The sequence below is a fragment of the Oncorhynchus tshawytscha genome, linkage group LG08 (assembly GCF_018296145.1).
Source record: "Oncorhynchus tshawytscha isolate Ot180627B linkage group LG08, Otsh_v2.0, whole genome shotgun sequence".
In the NCBI taxonomy this organism is placed as follows: Eukaryota; Metazoa; Chordata; class Actinopteri; order Salmoniformes; family Salmonidae; genus Oncorhynchus; species Oncorhynchus tshawytscha.
In genome coordinates this window covers 69,765,248-69,784,779 of record NC_056436.1, presented here as the reverse complement: position 1 = coordinate 69,784,779, position 19,532 = coordinate 69,765,248, and the positions used below count along the sequence as shown (strand labels likewise).

General features: G+C 44.2%; 1 protein-coding gene across 1 annotated transcript in view; it reads left to right on the top strand.

Annotated features, from left to right (window-relative positions):
- The window catches only part of LOC112257031 (AF4/FMR2 family member 2), a 336,258-nt gene that overhangs the window by 200,407 nt on the left and 116,319 nt on the right, over positions 1 to 19,532 (top strand). Inside the window, exon 9 of the mRNA XM_042326311.1 lies at positions 18,373 to 18,427. Within this exon, the coding sequence (XP_042182245.1) occupies positions 18,373 to 18,427 (55 nt within the window). The remainder of the gene's footprint in view (positions 1 to 18,372; positions 18,428 to 19,532) is intronic.

Here is a 19,532-nt window from a genome sequence, read left to right as displayed (position 1 = left end):
ATATACCTGTATTTTGGTCACTTATTTTGAGCAATTAAAATATATATATATATATATATATATATATATATTTGAGGAAATTGCTTGGTCAATATATAATAGGCTACAGAGTTCACAATGAACTGCCGTGGAAGTTTGAACGGCGAGAGCTGCTCTGATCCCATTGGCTGATGGTAAAAATCCAATAAATGGGAGTCAGTCTGTTCTCCCCGACAGAATGCCCAATGTTTATGTGTCCAATGAAATGCATTACGACAGAATGCCCAATGTTTATGTTTCCAATTAAATCTATTACGACAGACTGCCCAATGTTTATGTTTCCAATGAAATGTATTACGACAGAATGCCCAATGTTTATGTTTCCAATGAAATGCATTACGACAGAATGCCCAATGTTTATGTTTCCAATGAAATGCATTACGACAGAATGCCCAATGTTTATGTTTCCAATGAAATGCATTACGACAGAATGCCTAATGTTTATGTTTCCAATGAAATGCATTACGACAGAATGCCCAATGTTTATGTTTCCAATGAAATGTCTTACGACAGAATGCCCAATGTTTATGTTTCCAATGAAATGCATTACGACAGAATGCCTAATGTTTATGTTTCCAATGAAATGCATTACGACAGAATGCCCAATGTTTATGTTTCCAATGAAATGTCTTACGACAGAATGCCCAATGTTTATGTTTCCAATGAAATGCATGAATTAAGTTAAAATGTCTAATTTAGAACCGTCTAATTTCCAGAAACATTCTGATTGGATGATAGCGGTGAGGGTTACCGAATCAGGATCAAATATCTGATCTCCAGGAGCTCATTAACCCTCCACACCTGTTGGCATTCTCACAAACAATCGCAACTTTGTTTCAATAATATATAGAACTTTTCTCACAGCTCTGGTACATGTGGCTTTTTTGAGGCCTTGCTCACAATTCATTCTGTGGCAGCACAATGACCAAACGACATACTGTAGGTGAGGCTCTTGATAATATCTTTGATCATGACACGTGAGGAGGAGAGAGGCCAGGAAACTGACAGTAGAGATGCATTAGAGGAGGAAGTGTCAGAAGTTGAAGACCACACAGAATATGATCCAGACCAAGAGACAACCGATATGGAACAATCCAGTGATGAGTAAGAGGACCCTGCTGAGGTTGTTGTTACATTCCAGTGATGAGGAAGAGGGCCCTGCTGAGGTTGTTGTTACAGTCCAGTGATGAGTAAGAGGACCCTGCTGAGGTTGTTGTTACATTCCAGTGATGAGGAAGAGGGCCCTGCTGAGGTTGTTGTTACATTCCAGTGATGAGGAAGAGGGCCCTGCTGAGGTTGTTGTTACATTCCAGTGATGAGTAAGAGGACCCTGCTGAGGTTGTTGTTACATTCCAGTGATGAGGAAGAGGGCCCTGCTGAGGTTGTTGTTACATTCCAGTGATGAGGAAGAGGGCCCTGCTGAGGTTGTTGTTACATTCCAGTGTTGAGGAAGAGGACCCTGCTGAGGTTGTTGTTACATTCCAGTGATGAGGAAGAGGGCCCTGCTGAGGTTGTTGTTACATTCCAGTGATGAGGAAGAGGACCCTGCTGAGGTTGTTGTTACATTCCAGTGTTGAGGAAGAGGGCCCTGCTGAGGTTGTTGTTACATTCCAGTGTTGAGGAAGAGGGCCCTGCTGAGGTTGTTGTTACATTCCAGTGTTGAGGAAGAGGGCCCTGCTGAGGATGTTGTTACATTCCAGTGATGAGGAAGAGGGCCCTGCTGAGGTTGTTGTTACATTCCAGTGATGAGGAAGAGGGCCCTGCTGAGGTTGTTGTTACATTCCAGTGTTGAGGAAGAGGGCCCTGCTGAGGTTGTTGTTACATTCCAGTGATGAGGAAGAGGACCCTGCTGAGGTTGTTGTTACATTCCAGTGATGAGGAAGAGGGCCCTGCTGAGGTTGTTGTTACATTCCAGTGATGAGGAAGAGGGCCCTGCTGAGGTTGTTGTTACATTCCAGTGATGAGGAAGAGGGCCCTGCTGAGGTTGTTGTTACATTCCAGTGTTGAGGAAGAGGACCCTGCTGAGGCTGTTGTTACATTCCAGTGATGAGGAAGAGGACCCTGCTGAGGTTGTTGTTACATTCCAGTGTTGAGGAAGAGGGCCCTGCTGAGGATGTTGTTACATTCCAGTGATGAGGAAGAGGACCCTGCTGAGGTTGTTGTTACATTCCAGTGATTATTATGGATTTATAATCAGCTATAATGAGGCGGTCATTTTGGACCAGGAACACAGAATGAATTAACATGAAACGAACACAACAGGAGGGTTAATGATAGAATGTCCATATTTGAAGATTGCCGAAAGGCCAGTCTCTTTGACAAATGACAGGAGTGGAATGTAATAGCTGAACAGAGACTGCAAGCAGGTCACCTCTCCTCTACATGTTTAACACAGCATCAGGCAGTCACCCCTACTAATGATAAAGCCAGAATGAAGCCTGTTATTATTACCACCACCATCCACATGCATTACACTGGAATACATCTGAAATTAACCCCGCCCCCTGATTTGTATCTCTATCACTAAGACTGTACAGCTCTATGGCGACAAAGCTGTCACTGTAGGGATTAATAAAGTCCGCTACGGTACCTCCCCTCTGACACACACACCTCTGAGATGCTGCCGTCTCTCTCTGGGCCCAAGAGGTGACGCATGGCCTCTCCTAGTCATGTTGATGTGTCTGTCTCCTGGTACCATGGAGTTGGTTACCAGGTGCACGTGGAAGGATAGGGGCTCTGGGTTTGGCAGTCATGCCCCAGTGTAGTGCCGCATTTTTGGATGTGCAGTACAACCAGCCTCCAGGAGCTCTCTGAGGAAGATGGGCCGCCCTCCCAGGGTCCCCTGCTTCCTGCTGAGTGATGACATGCCTCCCTCACGCTCAGGGAGAGAGGAGGGAGAGGGGCTGCTATTGTGGAGCTGTCAGCCCTCCTAGCTAAATGGGCGGGAGTGAGGGGCTATACACTTAACAAAGGCGGCCTCTGCCGTCAAACTGAAAACCCAAAGGGTCACACTTAAATGCCAATCTGGCAGCCCTGTCGCTCCATTTCAAAATAACTTGAGAGCAGGCAGGGGAACAATATCTTTCATACGGTGGGCAGGGCCGGGACAGGTTGGAGGGGGAGGGAAGGGTACTGCAGTGCCAAGGAGAAGGGTCTTGTTGGTGAGTCCAATTATATATCAGTGACACATTGACACTATGATAAACAGTTTATCCCTGTGTTCAGGAGAAATGTCAACACCAGGACATTGGTGATTACATATGTTTAGAATGTGATTCTGGAGTGCCTCTGACAACCAGCAGTTACCACATTCTTCTACAATTTATAGAGAAAGTGTTTTGGTGGTTTCTTTTCTTTTCTCAACAGTTTGTCAAGTCAGACAAGTCACATATCATTTTAATGAGGTAATGCTATAGCAACCATATACATGTAGTATTACTTCCAACCAAGTACATTCAAATAACATATTATACCTGATCTGATCTGATACCACCTCATAACTTATATGATATCATAGCAGGTTTCTAGCATGTGTTCATTCAAAATATTATATAGTTACTTATCACAACAATTCTTCAATAGTCAATTTATAAGGCTGTATCCATCATATGTGAATTGTGAAAGGCTGCAAGGATTTCGAGTGGAGAGAGCCTTTCCCTGAGGGTGCTGACAGATAGACATACGAACCAGGTAGTGATTGGGGGTTAGCTGGTGGCTATGGATCACAGCCTGCACCTCTCCCTAGCCTATCATTACGCTACCTCTCTAGTGGGCTAGCACCATGAGACTGTCACCATGTGTTGATGTGTTGCTGCACTCCACCAGCTGTGCTGCTCTAGTCTGGGCTTGCCCTGTTCAGCTCTGTCCTGCCTCTCACCTCTCTATTCCCCTCCTACCCCCTCATCTTCTGTCCCCTCCTCACTCCTCATCTTTCTATTCCCCCTCATCCCTCACTCCTCATCTCTCTATTCCCCCTCATCCCTCATCTCTCTATTCCCCCTCATCTCTCTATTACCCCCATATCCCTCATCTCTCTATTCCGCCCTCACTCCTCATCTCTCTATTCCCCCTCACTCTTCATCTCTCTATTCCCCCTCATCCTCATCTCTCTATTCCCCCTCACTCCTCATCTCTCTATTCCCCCTCACTCCTCATCTCTCTATTCCCCCTCACTCCTCATCTCTCTATTCCCCCTCACTCCTCATCTCTCTATTCCCCCTCACTCTTCATCTCTCTATTCCCCCTCATCCCCTCATCTCTCTATTCCCCCTCATCTCTCTATTCCCTCCTCACCCCTCATCTCTCTATTCCCCCTCATCATCTCTCTATTCCCCCTCCCTCCTCATCTCTCTATTCCCCCTCATCTCTCTATTCCCTCCTCACCCCTCATCTCTCTATTCCCCCTCACTCCTCATCTCTCTATTCCCCCTCACTCCTCATCTCTCTATTCCCCCTCACTCCTCATCTCTCTATTCCCCCTCACTCCTCATCTCTCTATTCCCCCTCACTCCTCATCTCTCTATTCCCCCTCATCCCTCATCTCTCTATTCCCCCTCATCCCTCATCTCTCTATTCCCCCTCATCCCTCATCTCTCTATTCCCCCTCATCTCTCTATTCCCCCTCACTCCTCATCTCTCTATTCCCCCTCACTCCTCATCTCTCTATTCCCCCTCATCCCCATCTCTCTATTCCCCCTCACTCCTCATCTCTCTATTCCCCCTCATCCTCATCTCACTATTCCCCCTCACTCCTCATCTGTCTATTCCCCCTCACTCCTCATCTCTCTATTCCCCCTCACTCTTCATCTCTCTATTCCCCCTCATCCCACATCTCTCCATTCCCTCCTCACCCCTCATCTCTCTATTCCCCCTCACTCCTCATCTGTCTATTCCCCCTCACTCCTCATCTCTCTATTCCCCCTCACTCCTCATCTCTCTATTCCCCCTCATCCTCATCTCTCTTTTCCCCCCTCACTCCTCATCTCTCTATTCCCCCCACTCCTCATCTCTCTCCCCCTCATCTCCTCATCTCTCTATTCCCCTCCTCTGCCTTCATCTCTCTCCCCCTCATCCTCATCTCTCTATTCCCCCTCCTCCTCATCTCTCTATTCCCCCTCATCCTCTCTCTCTATTCCCCCTCACTCCTCATCTCTCTATTCCCCCTCACTCCTCATCTCTCTATTCCCCCTCACTCCTCATCTCTCTATTCCCCCTCACTCCTCATCTCTCTATTCCCCCTCACTCCTCATCTCTCTATTCCCCCTCACTCCTCATCTCACTATTCCCCCTCACTCCTCATCTGCCTATTCCCCCTCACTCCTCATCTCTCTATTCCATCCTCTCTTCATCTCTCTATTCCCCCTCATCCCTCATCTCTCCATTCCCTCCTCACCCCTCATCTCTCTATTCCCCCTCATCCTCATCTCTCTATTCCCCCTCACTCCTCATCTCTCTATTCCCCCTCACTCCTCATCTCTCTATTCCCCCTCATCCTCATCTCTCTTTCCCCCCACTCCTCATCTCTCTATTCCCCCTCATCCTCATCTCCCTATTCCCCCTCACTCCTCATCTCTCTATTCCCCCCACTCCTCATCTCTATTCCCCCTCACTCCTCATCTCTCTATTCCCCCTCATCTCATCTTTCTATTCCCCCTCACTCCTCATCTCTCTATTCCCCCTCATCTCTCTATTCCCCCTCACTCCTCATCTCTCTATTCCCCCTTCCTCCCTCATCTCTCTATTCCCCTCCTCTGCCTTCATCTTCTCTCCCCTCCTGATCTCTCTTCCACCCCTCACTCTTCATCTCTCTATTCCCCTCCTCACTCCCCATCTCATTATTCCCCTCCTCACCCCTCATCTTCTCTCCTCTCCTCACCCTTCTACCCTATCCTAGATACTCCTGCCCTGCCAATCACCCTTCTACCCTGCCTAGACACTCATGCCTTACCTTACACCCTTCTCTCCTACCCTAGACAATCCTGCCCTATACCCTTCTTCCCTCCCCTAGATACTCCGGCCCTGCCCTACACCCTTCTAGCCTACCTTAGAACTCCTGCCCTGCCCTAATCCCTATGCACTACCCTCCCCTAACCCCTACACACTACCCTGCCCTAACCCCTACACACTACTCTGCCCTAACCCCTACACACTACCCTTCCCTGATGTGAACAGAGAGAAGCACAGAGAAGCAGGCTGAGTCAGTGTGTTTGTCTCAAATGACAACCTATTCCCTACACAATGCAGTGCCCTGGTCAAAAGTAGTGCACTGTTGACCAAATCGGGTGCCATTTGAGAGGCAGCTGGATCACTCCACCAGAGGAAGTTGACTTTCCTGACGCTGGCAACCACACTGTGTTCATCATTACCATTGTCTTCCAGGCCTACTGTCTGTCTCTGGGCTGTGGGTTTGGGGTTGTCTTCCAGACCTACTCTCTGTCTCTGGGCTGTGGGTTTGGGGTTGTCTTCCAGGCCTACTCTCTGTCTCTGGGCTATGGGTTTGGGGTTGTCTTCCAGGCCTACTCTCTGTCTCTGTGCTGTGGGTTTGGGGTTGTCTTCCAGGCCTACTCTCTGTCTCTGGGCTGTGGGTTTGGGTTTGTCTTCCAGGCCTACTGTCTGTCTCTGGGCTGTGGGTTTGGGGTTGTCTTCCAGGCCTACTCTCTGTCTCTGGGCTGTGGGTTTGGGGTTTCTTCTAGTCATCTCATGAGCCATCAGTAAGGGTTAACAAATGTGCTGGCATGTTCTGCCGTACATTTCCTCTCTGAAAACAAGTGTGGAGAAACAGAACGAAACTGTGCCAGTGCCAAACTAGCAATTCAAATAAGCCTCACTCACGTCTCTGGAACCAATTGGATTGATTTGTATTTGGGATCATTTTCTACAAATTAAATGCATATATAATAGGTGGCTACACTCAAAAAGACCCAGTGTGGGTTTGTGATTAAGTTTCTATGTTATTGGTCCTGATGGTAGGATGTTGTACATCACATTATTTCTCTTGCCTTCACCAGAGCTGCCTCGAACCCTATCTGAACCCTTAGACTGCACTTCACTCAGGTTTATGAAGGTGCTTTAATATGCTTTGAGAACCTGTAAAATAATAGATATGTTCTTCACAACACCAAACTGATGCCAAGTAGGAAAGAAATACATTCTTAAAAAAAGGGATTTAATGCAGATTGGTTCTCTCTCTCTCTCTCTCTCTCTTGTTCAATTCAATTCAATTCAAGGGCTTTATTGGCATGGGAAACATGTGTTAACATTGCCAAAGCAAGTGAGGTAGACAACATACAAAGTGAATATATAAAGTGAAAAACAACAAAAATTAACAGTAAACATTACACATACAGAAGTTTCAAAACAGTAAAGACATTACAAATGTCATATTATATATATATATACAGTGTTCTAACAATGTACAAATGGCTAAAGGACACAAGATAAAATAAATAAGCATAAATATGGGTTGTATTTACAATGGTGTTTGTTCTTCACTGGTTGCCCTTTTCTCGTGGCAACAGGTCACAAATCTTGCTGCTGTGATGGCACACTGTGGAATTTCACCCAGTAGATATGGGAGTTTTTCAAAATTGGATTTGTTTTCGAATTCTTTGTGGATCTGTGTAATCTGAGGGAAATATGTCTCTCTAATATGGTCATACATTGGGCAGGAGGTTAGGAAGTGCAGCTCAGTTTCCACCTCATTTTGTGGGCAGTGAGCACATAGCCTGTCTTCTCTTGAGAGCCATGTCTGCCTACGGCGGCCTTTCTCAATAGCAAGGCTATGCTCACTGAGTCTGTACATAGTCAAGGCTTTCCTTAATTTTGGGTCAGTCACAGTGGTCAGGTATTCTGCCGCTGTGTACTCTCTGTGTAGGGGCCAAATAGCATTCTAGTTTGCTCTGTTTTTTGTTAATTCTTTCCAATGTGTTAAGTAGTTATCTTTTTGTTTTCTCATGATTTGGTTGGGTCTAATTGTGCTGCTGTCCTGGGGCTCTGTAGTGTGTGTTTGTGTTTGTGAACAGAGCCCCAGGACCAGCTGCTTAGTCTTCTCCAGGTTCATCTCTCTGTAGGTGATGGCTTTGTTATGGAAGGTTTGTGAATCGCTTCCTTTTAGGTGGTTGTAGAATTTAACAGCTCTTTTCTGGATTTTGATAATTAGTGGGTATCGGCCTAATTCTGCTCTGCATGCATTATTTGGTGTTCTACGTTGTACACGGAGGATATTTTCTCTGTCTGTCTCTCTCTGTCTCTGTCTCTCTGTCTCACGTTTTGCCAATTTTAATGAGGTGAATATTTCTGTGAGCTCGCTTCTAGCCGTGCTGCCAAAGTGTTTATATTCAATATAAAACTCATTTTAACTCCTTGCCCTCCTCCTGGTTTCAAGGTTGAGTTAGCAGAGTGCTAAATACAGGCCCAATTAGACCATTAAACACTGTCTCACTCTCAGGCTGAAAGAGTCCAGAGACATTACGTCTCCTCAAAGGTATTTAATATAAAGTCCTGTTAGTCTTGAGATGTTGATGCAACTGCATATCTGTGGTTTCTAGAGAGAGAGAGACAGACAGAGAGAGAGAGAGAAAGAGATATGTCCTGGGGCTAATTATTTGTCAAGGAGCTCATTTGGGTCAGAGATCTATCAATGTGTTGAAACAGATGTACCATCGAATCGTTCATCATTTATAGGGGCTTCAAGACTTCTTTAAGAGGGTATGGTTTTTATTCACGTCTTTTGTGGGGTAATCAAAGTGGAAAATATAGTCATGCTTCTCCCTGTAGAGTGGAGAGGACTGTGGGTAACATGCCGGAGTGTACTCTCTGTTCAGGTGAATTTATACAGCTTCTACCCCCAAGCCATAAGACTCCTGAACAGATAATCAAAGGGCCACCAAGACCCCTCTGACGCTGCTGCTACTCTCTGTTTGTAACTATCCATAGTCACTTTAACTCTACCTACATGTACATATTCAATATGGCACAGCGAGTAGCACAGTGGTCTAAGGCAATGCATTTCAGTGTAAGAGGCGTTCACTGTAGTCCCTGGTTCAAATCCAGGCTGCATCACATCCGGCCCTGATCGGGAGTCCCAAAGGGTCGCACACAATTGGCCCAGCGTCGTCCAGGTTTGGCAGTCATTGTAAATAAGAATTTGTTTTTAACTGACTTGCCAGGTTAAATAAAAAATATACTCTTTACCGGTACCCCCTGTATATATGCTTGCTTGTTATTTTACTGCTGCTGTTTAATTATTTGTTACTTTTATTTTCTATTTTCTATTTTTCTTGTAAGTAAGTAAGCATTTCACTGTAAGGTCCACCTACACCTGTTGTATTCGGTGCATGTGACAAATTAAATCAAATTTGATTTATAGTAGTGTCTTTTTCCGACTGTTGATTTACCTACAATTAAAGGCTGGATTATCTACACCAACTGGAGAGGAAGTTCAAAATGTATTATAAACTGGGTTGTTCGAGCTCTGAATGCTGATTGGTTGACAGCCATGGTATATCAGATCGTATACCACGGGTATAACAAAACATGTATTTTTTCTGCTCTAATTACGTTGATAACCAGTTTATAGTAGCAATTAGGCACCTCAGGGATTTGTGGTATATGGCCAATATACCACGGCTAAAGGCTGTCCAGGCACTCCACGTCATGCTTAAGAACAGTCCTTGGCCGTGGTATATTGGCAATATACCACAAACCCCAGAGGTGCTTTATTGCTATTATAAATGGTTACCAATGTAATTAGAGCAGTAAAATACATCTATATTGGCAAATAAAATGCATATATATTGGCAATATACCACACCTCCTCTGGACTTATTGCTTAATTATAAACTGGGTAGTTTGGATACTGGACGCTGATTGGCTAACGTTTAGCCTGTTCACTTTGATATCATTGCGCCTTTTCACCTTGATAAAATGGCTACATCAACAATAGTTCGACATGCCAACGTAGAAAGGAAGTGTTTAGAAATGAAAAGAACACCGTAAAACAAAGTAGGCACTTACCTGCTTCACTGACTGGTGCGCAGAGAAGGGATACATTGTGGGAGCTTGGGAATACAACAAAAATGTAGCTGAACGTCATTCTATGCGACTTGTATGGTTCAGTGAGAAACACGAATCGCGAAGAATATGGGATTAGCAGCTATGCCGACATGTCAACGAGCCCCCTCTCAGGGGCATGGAGTATATAGAAGGACACAGAATTCACATCGAGCAACAATGTGCTTGTAGGCGTAATTAAAAAGTGGAGGAAAGAGGGTTGCGACAAACCACGCAGCCATAACTGAACACCACATGCAGCTCATCAAACAATCCAAGGCTCTGGACACTGAAACACCTGAGGGTTTGGTGAACAAAGTGTGGTTTGATGTTCAACTTCATTTTGGCCGAAGGGGGAAGAGAAACCATCTGCTGAAACATGACTCATTTAAATATGCACAGACGAGAACAGCCTACAGTCTGCGACTCTCGTTCAATGAACCCACAAAAAGCCAGGATCCGCAGGAGAAGAACAGGGAGAGTGGACAGGGATTCATGTTTGAACTGCCGGGTGATCCCCTCTGCCCGGTAGCTTCCCTTAAGAAGTAACGGAAAACAGTTAACAGATACATATGGTATGTAACTGTTAACTAGCTAGCTGAAGCTAATTTAGCAGTATAACAGGTAGCTATGTAGGCCTAACTATTAGCTAACGTTATTTTGTCGCATATGTTTCTGGTACACAAAAGAGCCGATGGGAGTGAACACCCTTGCAACAATGGTGCCAAAGATCTGCAAAATAGCTGGCCCGTCGCAGATTTACACAAACCACTGCTTCCGAACCACCATGATCCAGAAACTGTCAGATGCCGGTCTAGAGGCACGGGAAATAATGTCTGTCAGTGGACACAGATCCGAAACATCTCTTCACAGTTACTGGAGGCCAAATCTGGAAGCGAGGAAGCGGTGGAGCACTATTCTATCTGACAACACAGCAGCAGCAGCGCCCCCAGCTAAAAGAACGGCTTCCATTTTCAGCAGTGTGGAGCCAACAAACAACAACATGGGCAGGCCAACAACAAACAACAACATGGGCAGGCCAACAACCAACAATAACATGGGCAAGCCAACAACAAACAACAACATGGGCAAGCCAACAACAAACAACAACATGGGCAGGCCAACAACCAACAATAACATGGACAAGCCAACAACAAACAACAACATGGGCAAGCCAACAACAAACAACAACATGGGCAAGCCAACAACCAACAATAACATGGGCAAGCCAACAACAAACAACAACATGGGCAGGCCAACAACAAACAACAACATGGGCAGGCCAACAACCAACAATAACATGGGCAAGCCAACAACAAACAACAAAATGGGCAAGCCAACAACAAACAACAACATGGGCAAGCCAACAACCAACAATAACATGGGCAAGCCAACAACAAACAACAACATGGGCAAGCCAACAACAAACAACAACATGGGCAAGCCAACAACCAACAATAACATGGGCAAACCAGCAACAAACAACAACATGGGCAAGCCAACAACAAACAACAACATGGGCAAGCCAACAACCAATAATAGCATGGGACAATTTTTTCATTTCAGCACGATAAATGGCAACATTCAGATCATCGTGAATAAATAATTGCCTTGTGTTAGTCACTGTAGAAGTAGCGCTTATGCTCGGTTTTTGCATACATTTAATGTAAGTTTAGTAGCTAGCCTGTGGTTAGCCTGTGATTATTTTAGCAACCAGTCTAGCAACATGACTGTTGTCTGGTCTTTTTCTGGCGGGAATGTATTTATTATGAATTTATTTATTAAAGCAACATTTTCAATGTAGATGTGTCGTTCCTTGCCTTGCTGTGTTGGCAACCGGTTTTTACAAGACATAAGGCACCTCGGGGGTTTGTGGTATATGGCCTATATACCACGGCTAAGGGCTGTATCCAGGCACTCCGCGTTGCGTTGTGCGTAAGAACAACCCTTAGCTGTTGTATATTGGCCATATACCACACCGCCTCAATCCTTATTGCTTAAAACCTCTTAAGGATATTTTTTTGCCTAAAATGACATACCCAAATCTAACTGCCTGTAGCTCAGGCCCTGAAGCAAGGATATGCATATTCGTGATGCTATTTGAAAGGAAACATTTTGACGTTTGTGGAAATGTGACAGGAATGTAGGAGAATATAACACATTAGATCTGGTAAAAGATAATACAAAGAAAAAAAACAACAATTGTTTTGTATTTTTTTGTACCATCTTTGAAATGCAAGAGAAAGGCAATAATGTATTATTTTAGCCCAGGTGTAATTTCTATATTGGCCACTAGATGTCACCAGTGTATGTTCAAAGTTTTAGACTGATCCATTGAACCATTGCATTTCTGTTCAAAATGTTGTGTCAAGACTGTCCAAATGTGCCTAATTTGTTTATTAATAATTTTTCAAGTTCAAAACTGTGCACTCTCCTCAAACAATAGCATGGTATTATTTCACTGTAATAGCTACTGTAAATTGGACAGTTTTGATTAACAATAATTTAACCTTTCTGCCAATATCAGATATGTCTATTAGAGGTTGACCGATTAATTGGAATGGCCGATTATTCAGAACAATTGGAAATCTGTATTTTTGGGTGCCGATTTTGCAGATACATTTTTTATTTTTTATATACCTTTATTTAACTAGGCAAGTCAATTAAGAACACATTCTTATTTTCAATGACGGCCTAGGAACGGTGGGTTAACTGCCTTGTTCAGGGGCAGAACCAGAGATTTTCACATTGTCAGCTCGGGGGATCCAATCTTGCAACCTTACGGTTAACTAGTCCAATGCTCTAACCACCTGCCTCTCATTGTCACTCCAAGAGGAGCCTGCCTGTTACGTGAATGCAGTAGAAGCCAAGGTAAGTTGCTAGCTAGCATTAAACTTATCTTATAAAAAACAATCAATCAATCATAATCACTAGTTATAACTACACATGGTTGATGATATTACAACGTTGGGGGATGATTTAACAAAAGCTCATTTGCAAAAAACAGCACAATCGTTGGACGACTGTACCTAACCATAAACACCAATGCCTTTCGTGAAATCAATACACAGAAGTATATATTTTTAAACCTGAATATTTAGCTAAACGAAATCCAGGTTAGCAGGCAATATTAACCAGGTGAAATTGTGTCATTTCTCTTGCGTTCATTGCACGCAGAGACAGGGTATATGCAACAGTTTGGGCAACCTAGCTCATTGCAAATTAATTTGCCAGAATTTTACGTAATTATGACAGAATATTGAAGGTTGTGCAATGTAACAAGAATATTTAGACTTAGGGATGCCACCCGTTAGATAAAATTCCTGAACGGTTCCGTATTTCACTGAAATAATAAACGTTTTGTTTTTGAAATGATAGTTTCCGGATTCGACCATATTAATGACCAAAGGCTCGTATTTCTGTGTGTTATTATGTTATAATTAAGTCTAGAGCAGTCTGACTGAGCGATGGTAGGCAGCAGCAGGCTCGTAAGCATTCATTCAAACAGAACTTTAGTGCGTTTTGCCAGCAGCTCTTCGCAAGCACAGCGCTGTTTATGACTTCAAGCCTATCAGCCTAATGGCTGGTGTAACCGATGTGAAATGGTTAGCTAGTTAGCTGGGTGTGCGCTAATAGCGTTTCAAACGTCACTCGCTCTGAGACTTGGAGTAGTTATTCCCCTTGCTCTGCAAGGGCCGCGGCTTTTGTGGGGCGATGGGCAACGCTGCTTCGAGTGTGGCTGTTGTCGATGTGTTCCTGGTTCGAGCCCAGGTAGGAGTGAGGAGAGGGACGAAAGCGATACTGTTACACTGGTAATACTATAGTGCCTATAAGAACATCCAATAGTCAAAGGTATATGAAATACAAATGGTATAGAGAGAAATAGTCCTATTTCTATATTAACTACAACCTAAAACCTCTTACCTTGGAATATTATTATTATTTGACTCTTTGCAAACTGGAATCCATTTATCCGGAGGCTGCATTCATTGTAGCTGGGGATTTTAACAAGGCTAATCTGAAAACAAGACTCCCTAAATTTTATCAGCATATCGATTGCGCAACCAGGGCTGGAAAAACCTTGGATCACTGCTATTCTAACTTCCGCGACGCATATAAGGCCCTGCCCCGCCCTCCATTCGGAAAAGCTGACCACGACTCCATTTTGTTGATCCCTGCCTACAGACAGAAACTAAAACAAGAAGCTCCTGCGCTGAGGTCTGTTCAACGCTGGTCCGACCAATCTGATTCCACACTCCAAGACTGCTTCCATCACGTGGACTGGGATATGTTTCGTATTGCGTCAGACAACAACATTGACGAATACGCTGATTCGGAGAGCGAGTTCATTAGAACGTGCGTTGAAGATGTCGTTCCCATAGCAACGATTAAAACATTCCCAAACCAGAAACCGTGGATTGATGGCAGCATTCGCGTGAAACTGAAAGCCCGAACCACTGCTTTTAATCAGGGCAAGGTGACCGGAAACATGACCGAATACAAACAGTGTAACTATTCCGTCCGCAAGGCAATCAAACAAGCTAAGCGTCAGTACAGAGACAATGTAGAATCTCAATTCAACGGCTCAGACACAAGAGGTATGTGGCAGGGTCTACAGTCAAACACGGATTACAAAAAGAAAACCAGCCCCGTCACGGACCAGGATGTCTTGCTCCCAGGCAGACTAAATAACTTTTTACCCACTTTGAGGACAATACAGTGCCACTGACACGGCCCGCAACTAAAACATGCGGACTCTCCTTCACTGCAGCCGACGTGAGGAAAACATTTAAACGTGTCAACCCTCGCAAGGCTGCAGGCCCAGACGGCATCCCCAGCCGCGCCCTTAGAGCATGCGCAGACCAGCTGGCTGGTGTGTTTACGGACATATTCAATCAATCCCTATCCCAGTCTGTTGTTCCCACATGCTTCAAGAGGGCCACCATTGTTCCTGTTTCCAAGAAAGCTAAGGTAACTGAGCTAAACGACTACCGCCCCGTAGCACTCACTTCCGTCATCATGAAGTGCTTTGAGAGACTAGTCAAGGACCATATCACCTCCACCCTACCTGACACCCTAGACCCACTCCAATTTGCTTACCGCCCAAATAGGTCCACAGACGATGCAATCTCAACCACACTGCACACTGCCCTAACCCATCTGGACAAGAGGAATACCTGTGTGAGAATGCTGTTCATCGACTACAGCTCGGCATTTAACACCATAGTGCCCTCCAAACTTGTTATCAAGCTCGAGACCCTGGGTCTCGACCCCACCCTGTGCAACTGGGTACTGGACTTCCTGACGGGCCGCCCCCAGGTGGTGAGGGTAGGCAACAACATTTCCACCCGCTGATCCTCAACACTGGGGCCCCACAAGGGTGTGTTCTGAGCCCTCTCCTGTACTCCCTGTTCACCCACGACTGCGTGGCCACGCACGCCTCCAACTCAATCATCAAGTTTGCAGACGACACAGCAGTGGTAGGCTTGATTACCAACAACGACGAGACGGCCTACAGGGAGGAGGTGAGGGCCCTCGGAGTGTGGTGTCAGGAAAATAACCTCACACTCAACATCAACAAAACTGTGGAGATGATTGTGGACTTCAGGAAACAGCAGAGGGAACACCCCCCTATCCACATCGATGGAACAGAAGTGGAGAGGGTAGTAAGTTTTAAATTCCTCGGCGTACACATCACAGACAAACTGAATTGGTCCACCCACACAGACAGCATCGTGAAGAAGGCGCAGCAGCGCCTCTTCAACCTCAGGAGGCTGAAGAGATTTGGCTTGTCACCTAAAGCACTCACAAACTTCTACAGATGCACAATCGAGAGCATCCTGTCGGGCTGTATCACCGCCTGGTACGGCAACTGCTCAGCCCACAACCGTAAGGCTCTCCAGAGGGTAGTGAGGTCTGCACAACGCATCACCGGGGGCAAACTACCTGCCCTCCAGGACACCTACACCACCCGATGTTACAGGAAGGCCATAAAGATCATCAAGGACATCAACCACCCGAGACACTGCCTGTTCACCCCGCTATCATCCAGAAGGCGAGGTCAGTACAGGTGCATCAAAGCTGGGACCGAGAGACTGAAAAACAGCTTCTATCTCAAGGCCATCAGACTGTTAAACAGCCACCACTAACATTGAGTGGCTGCTGCCAACACACTGACTCAACTCCAGCCACTTTAATAATGGGAATTGATGGGAAATGATGTAAAATATATCACTAACCACTTTAAACAATGCTACCTAATATAATGTTACATACCCTACATTATTCATCTCATATGTATATGTATATACTGTACTCTATATCATCTACTGCATCTTTATGTAATACATGTATCACTAGCCACTTTAACTATGCCACTTTGTTTACATACTCATCTCATATGTATATACTGCACTCAATACCATCTACTGTATCTTGCCTATGCCGCTCTGTACTATCACTCATTCATATATCTTTATGTACATATTCTTTATCCCCTTACACTTGTGTCTATAAGGTAGTAGTTTTGGAATTGTTAGCTAGATTACTTGTTGGTTATTACTGCATTGTCGGAACTAGAAGCACAAGCATTTCGCTACACTCGTATTAACATCTGCTAACCATGTGTATGTGACAAATAAAATTTGATTTGATATTGAAGTCTCGTGTTAAAAGGAACCACCAACTTTCATATGTTCTCATGTTCTGAGAAAGGAACTCAAACGTTAGCTTTTTTTACATGGCACATATTGCACTTTTACTTCTCCAACACTTTGTTTTTGCATTATTTAAAACAAATTGAACATGTTTCATTATTTAATTGAGGTTAAAATAAGTGTTCATTCAGAATTGTTGTAATTGTCATTATTATAAATAAATAAAAAATAATCGGCCGATTAATCGGTAGCGGCTTTTTGGCCCTCCAATAATAGGTATCGGTATCGGCGTTGAAAAATCATAATCGGTCGACCTCTAATGTCTATGTCCGGGGAAATGTTCTTGTTACTTACAACCTCATGCTAATCGCATTAGCCTACATTAGCTCAACCATCCCGTGGGGAACCCACCAATCCTGAAGTTTTAAATAGACCACAGACAGTCCACTCTTTATTCATTTTTTGTATTTCTCTTTTTTCTCTCTCTTTCTGTTTTTATCCCTCTATTTCTTTATTTTTTCTTCTTCGTCTCTCTCACGTACACACAGGCCTGCAAACACAGGTGGCAGGTAACCAAGTGGTTAGAGCGTTGGGCCAGTAACTGAAAGGTTGCTTGTTCGAATACCTGAGTCGACTAGGTGAAAAGATCTGTCCTTGAGCAAGGCACTGAACAATAATTGCTCCAGGTTTGCCGTCAATAATGGCTGGTCCATGCCATGACCCCGCTCGCTGAGGGTGTCTCAGGGGGAGTGGGATATGCAAAAAAAAAAAAACAATTTCACAATTTTACAGGTTGCACACTTGTACATGTGTGAAACAGGACAAATATAAGCTCCCCCTATTTGACCTTTGACAGGACCCCTCTCCCCAGTTTGGCTTCAATTGAGTGCAAATCCTCTGGAAATGCCCACTTCAGCCACCTGGCTTTTTTCTTCTCCTGGTTCCTTCCGCTGACATCTGTTCAGTATTACCAGGGTAATGACTGGTATTTTGTTCAAAGTTCTGCCCAATCTAAGATGCTGCACAACAGCCTAGGTCATAGAAAACACAATTTGAAACACATTTCCCTCATAGAGCTTCTTTTGTTTTTCTAACTCGGGGGAGTGGCCGACTGGGCCGGAGTGAGTGTCTCTGTAGGGTAGCTAGATCGCCAAGCGCAAGCTTGCTGTTCGCCTGCCTGCTGGCCATGGTTTTATTGTGTTTTTGTATGATGTCATCACACTGTTTGTCAGATGACATCATTCTTTCTGAAAACACTTTTTGATAGTTTATGAGTCTGAAGGAAGCAAGGGGATTAGATGTTTTTTCAGTATTGAATTGAAAGATGATATATATATATAGTGTAGTGTGTGTATATATATATATATATATATATATATATATATATATATATATATATATATATATATATAACTGAGGATATGGAGAGATGCATTTTTGCTCTGCATATAATGGCATAATATCCAAAAAGTGATTGTGTTTGTGTCCTAACAAAGAGTGATAGTATACCTGATACACTCTGCCTTTGAGACATCCTAGTTTGACTAAGCAATATATATTTTTGATATATTCCTATATTAATGATAACAGCTTTTTATTTGACCTGACTGCTGTTGTGTGTCTGCAGAATGCTTGAGGATGACCTGAAGATCAGCAGTGACGAGGAAGATACTGAACAGCAGGTAAGATCCATCAACAACCATATAATTACAGTACACTGTATCTGTGGTCTCGTTCTGAGTATCTCTGTCTGTAGTCTCGTTTTGAGTATCTCTGTCTGTGGTCTCGTTTTGAGTATCTCTGTCTGTGGTCTCGTTCTGAGTATCTCTGTCTCTGGTCTCGTTCTGAGTATCTTGTCTGTGGTCTCGTTCTGAGTATCTCTGTCTGTGGTGTGTGGTGTCATTCTGATTATCTATGTCTGTGGTGTGTGGTGTCATTCTGAGTATCTCTGTGTGTGGTGTCTTTCTGAGTGTCTATGTCTATGGTGTGTGGTGTCGTTCTGAGTATCTCTGTGTGTGGTGTCGTTCTGAGTATCTCTGTCTGTGGTCCTGTTCTGAGTATCTCTGTCTGTGGTCTCGTTCTGAGCATCTCTGTCTGTGGTCTCGTTCTGAGCATCTCTGTCTGTGGTGTCGTTCTGATTATCTATGTCTGTGGTGTGTGGTGTCATTCTAAGTATCTCTGTGTGTGGTTCTGAGTATCTCTGTGTGTGGTGAATGGTGTCATTCTGAGCATCTTTGTATGTGTTGTTGTTCTGAGTATCTCTGTGTGTGGTGTGTGGTTTCTTTTTGAGTATACAGTTGAAGTCGGAAGTTTACATACACCTTAGCCAAATACATTTAAACTCAGTTTTTCACTATATTTTGGGTAGCCTTCCACAAGCTTCCCACAATAAGTTGGGTGATTTGTGGCCCATTCCTCCTGACAGAGATGGTGTAACTGAGTCAGGTTTGTAGGCCTCCTTGCTCGCACGCACTTTTTCAGTTCTGCCCACAAATGTTCTGTAGGATTGTGATCAGGGCTTTGTGATGGCCACTCCAATACCTTGACTTTGTTGTCCTTAAGCCATTTTGCCACAACTTTGTAGATTTCACAAAGTAGTTGTCCTAACCAACTTGCCAAAACTATAGTTTGTTAACAAGACATTTGTGGAGTGGTTTAAAAACTAGTTTTAATGACTCCAACCTAAGTGTATGTTAACTTCCGACTTCAACTGTATCTGTGTGTGGTGTCGTTCTGAGCCAGATAATAACAGAACCGTTAGATGAGTAAATTAGCGATGGCTCTCTC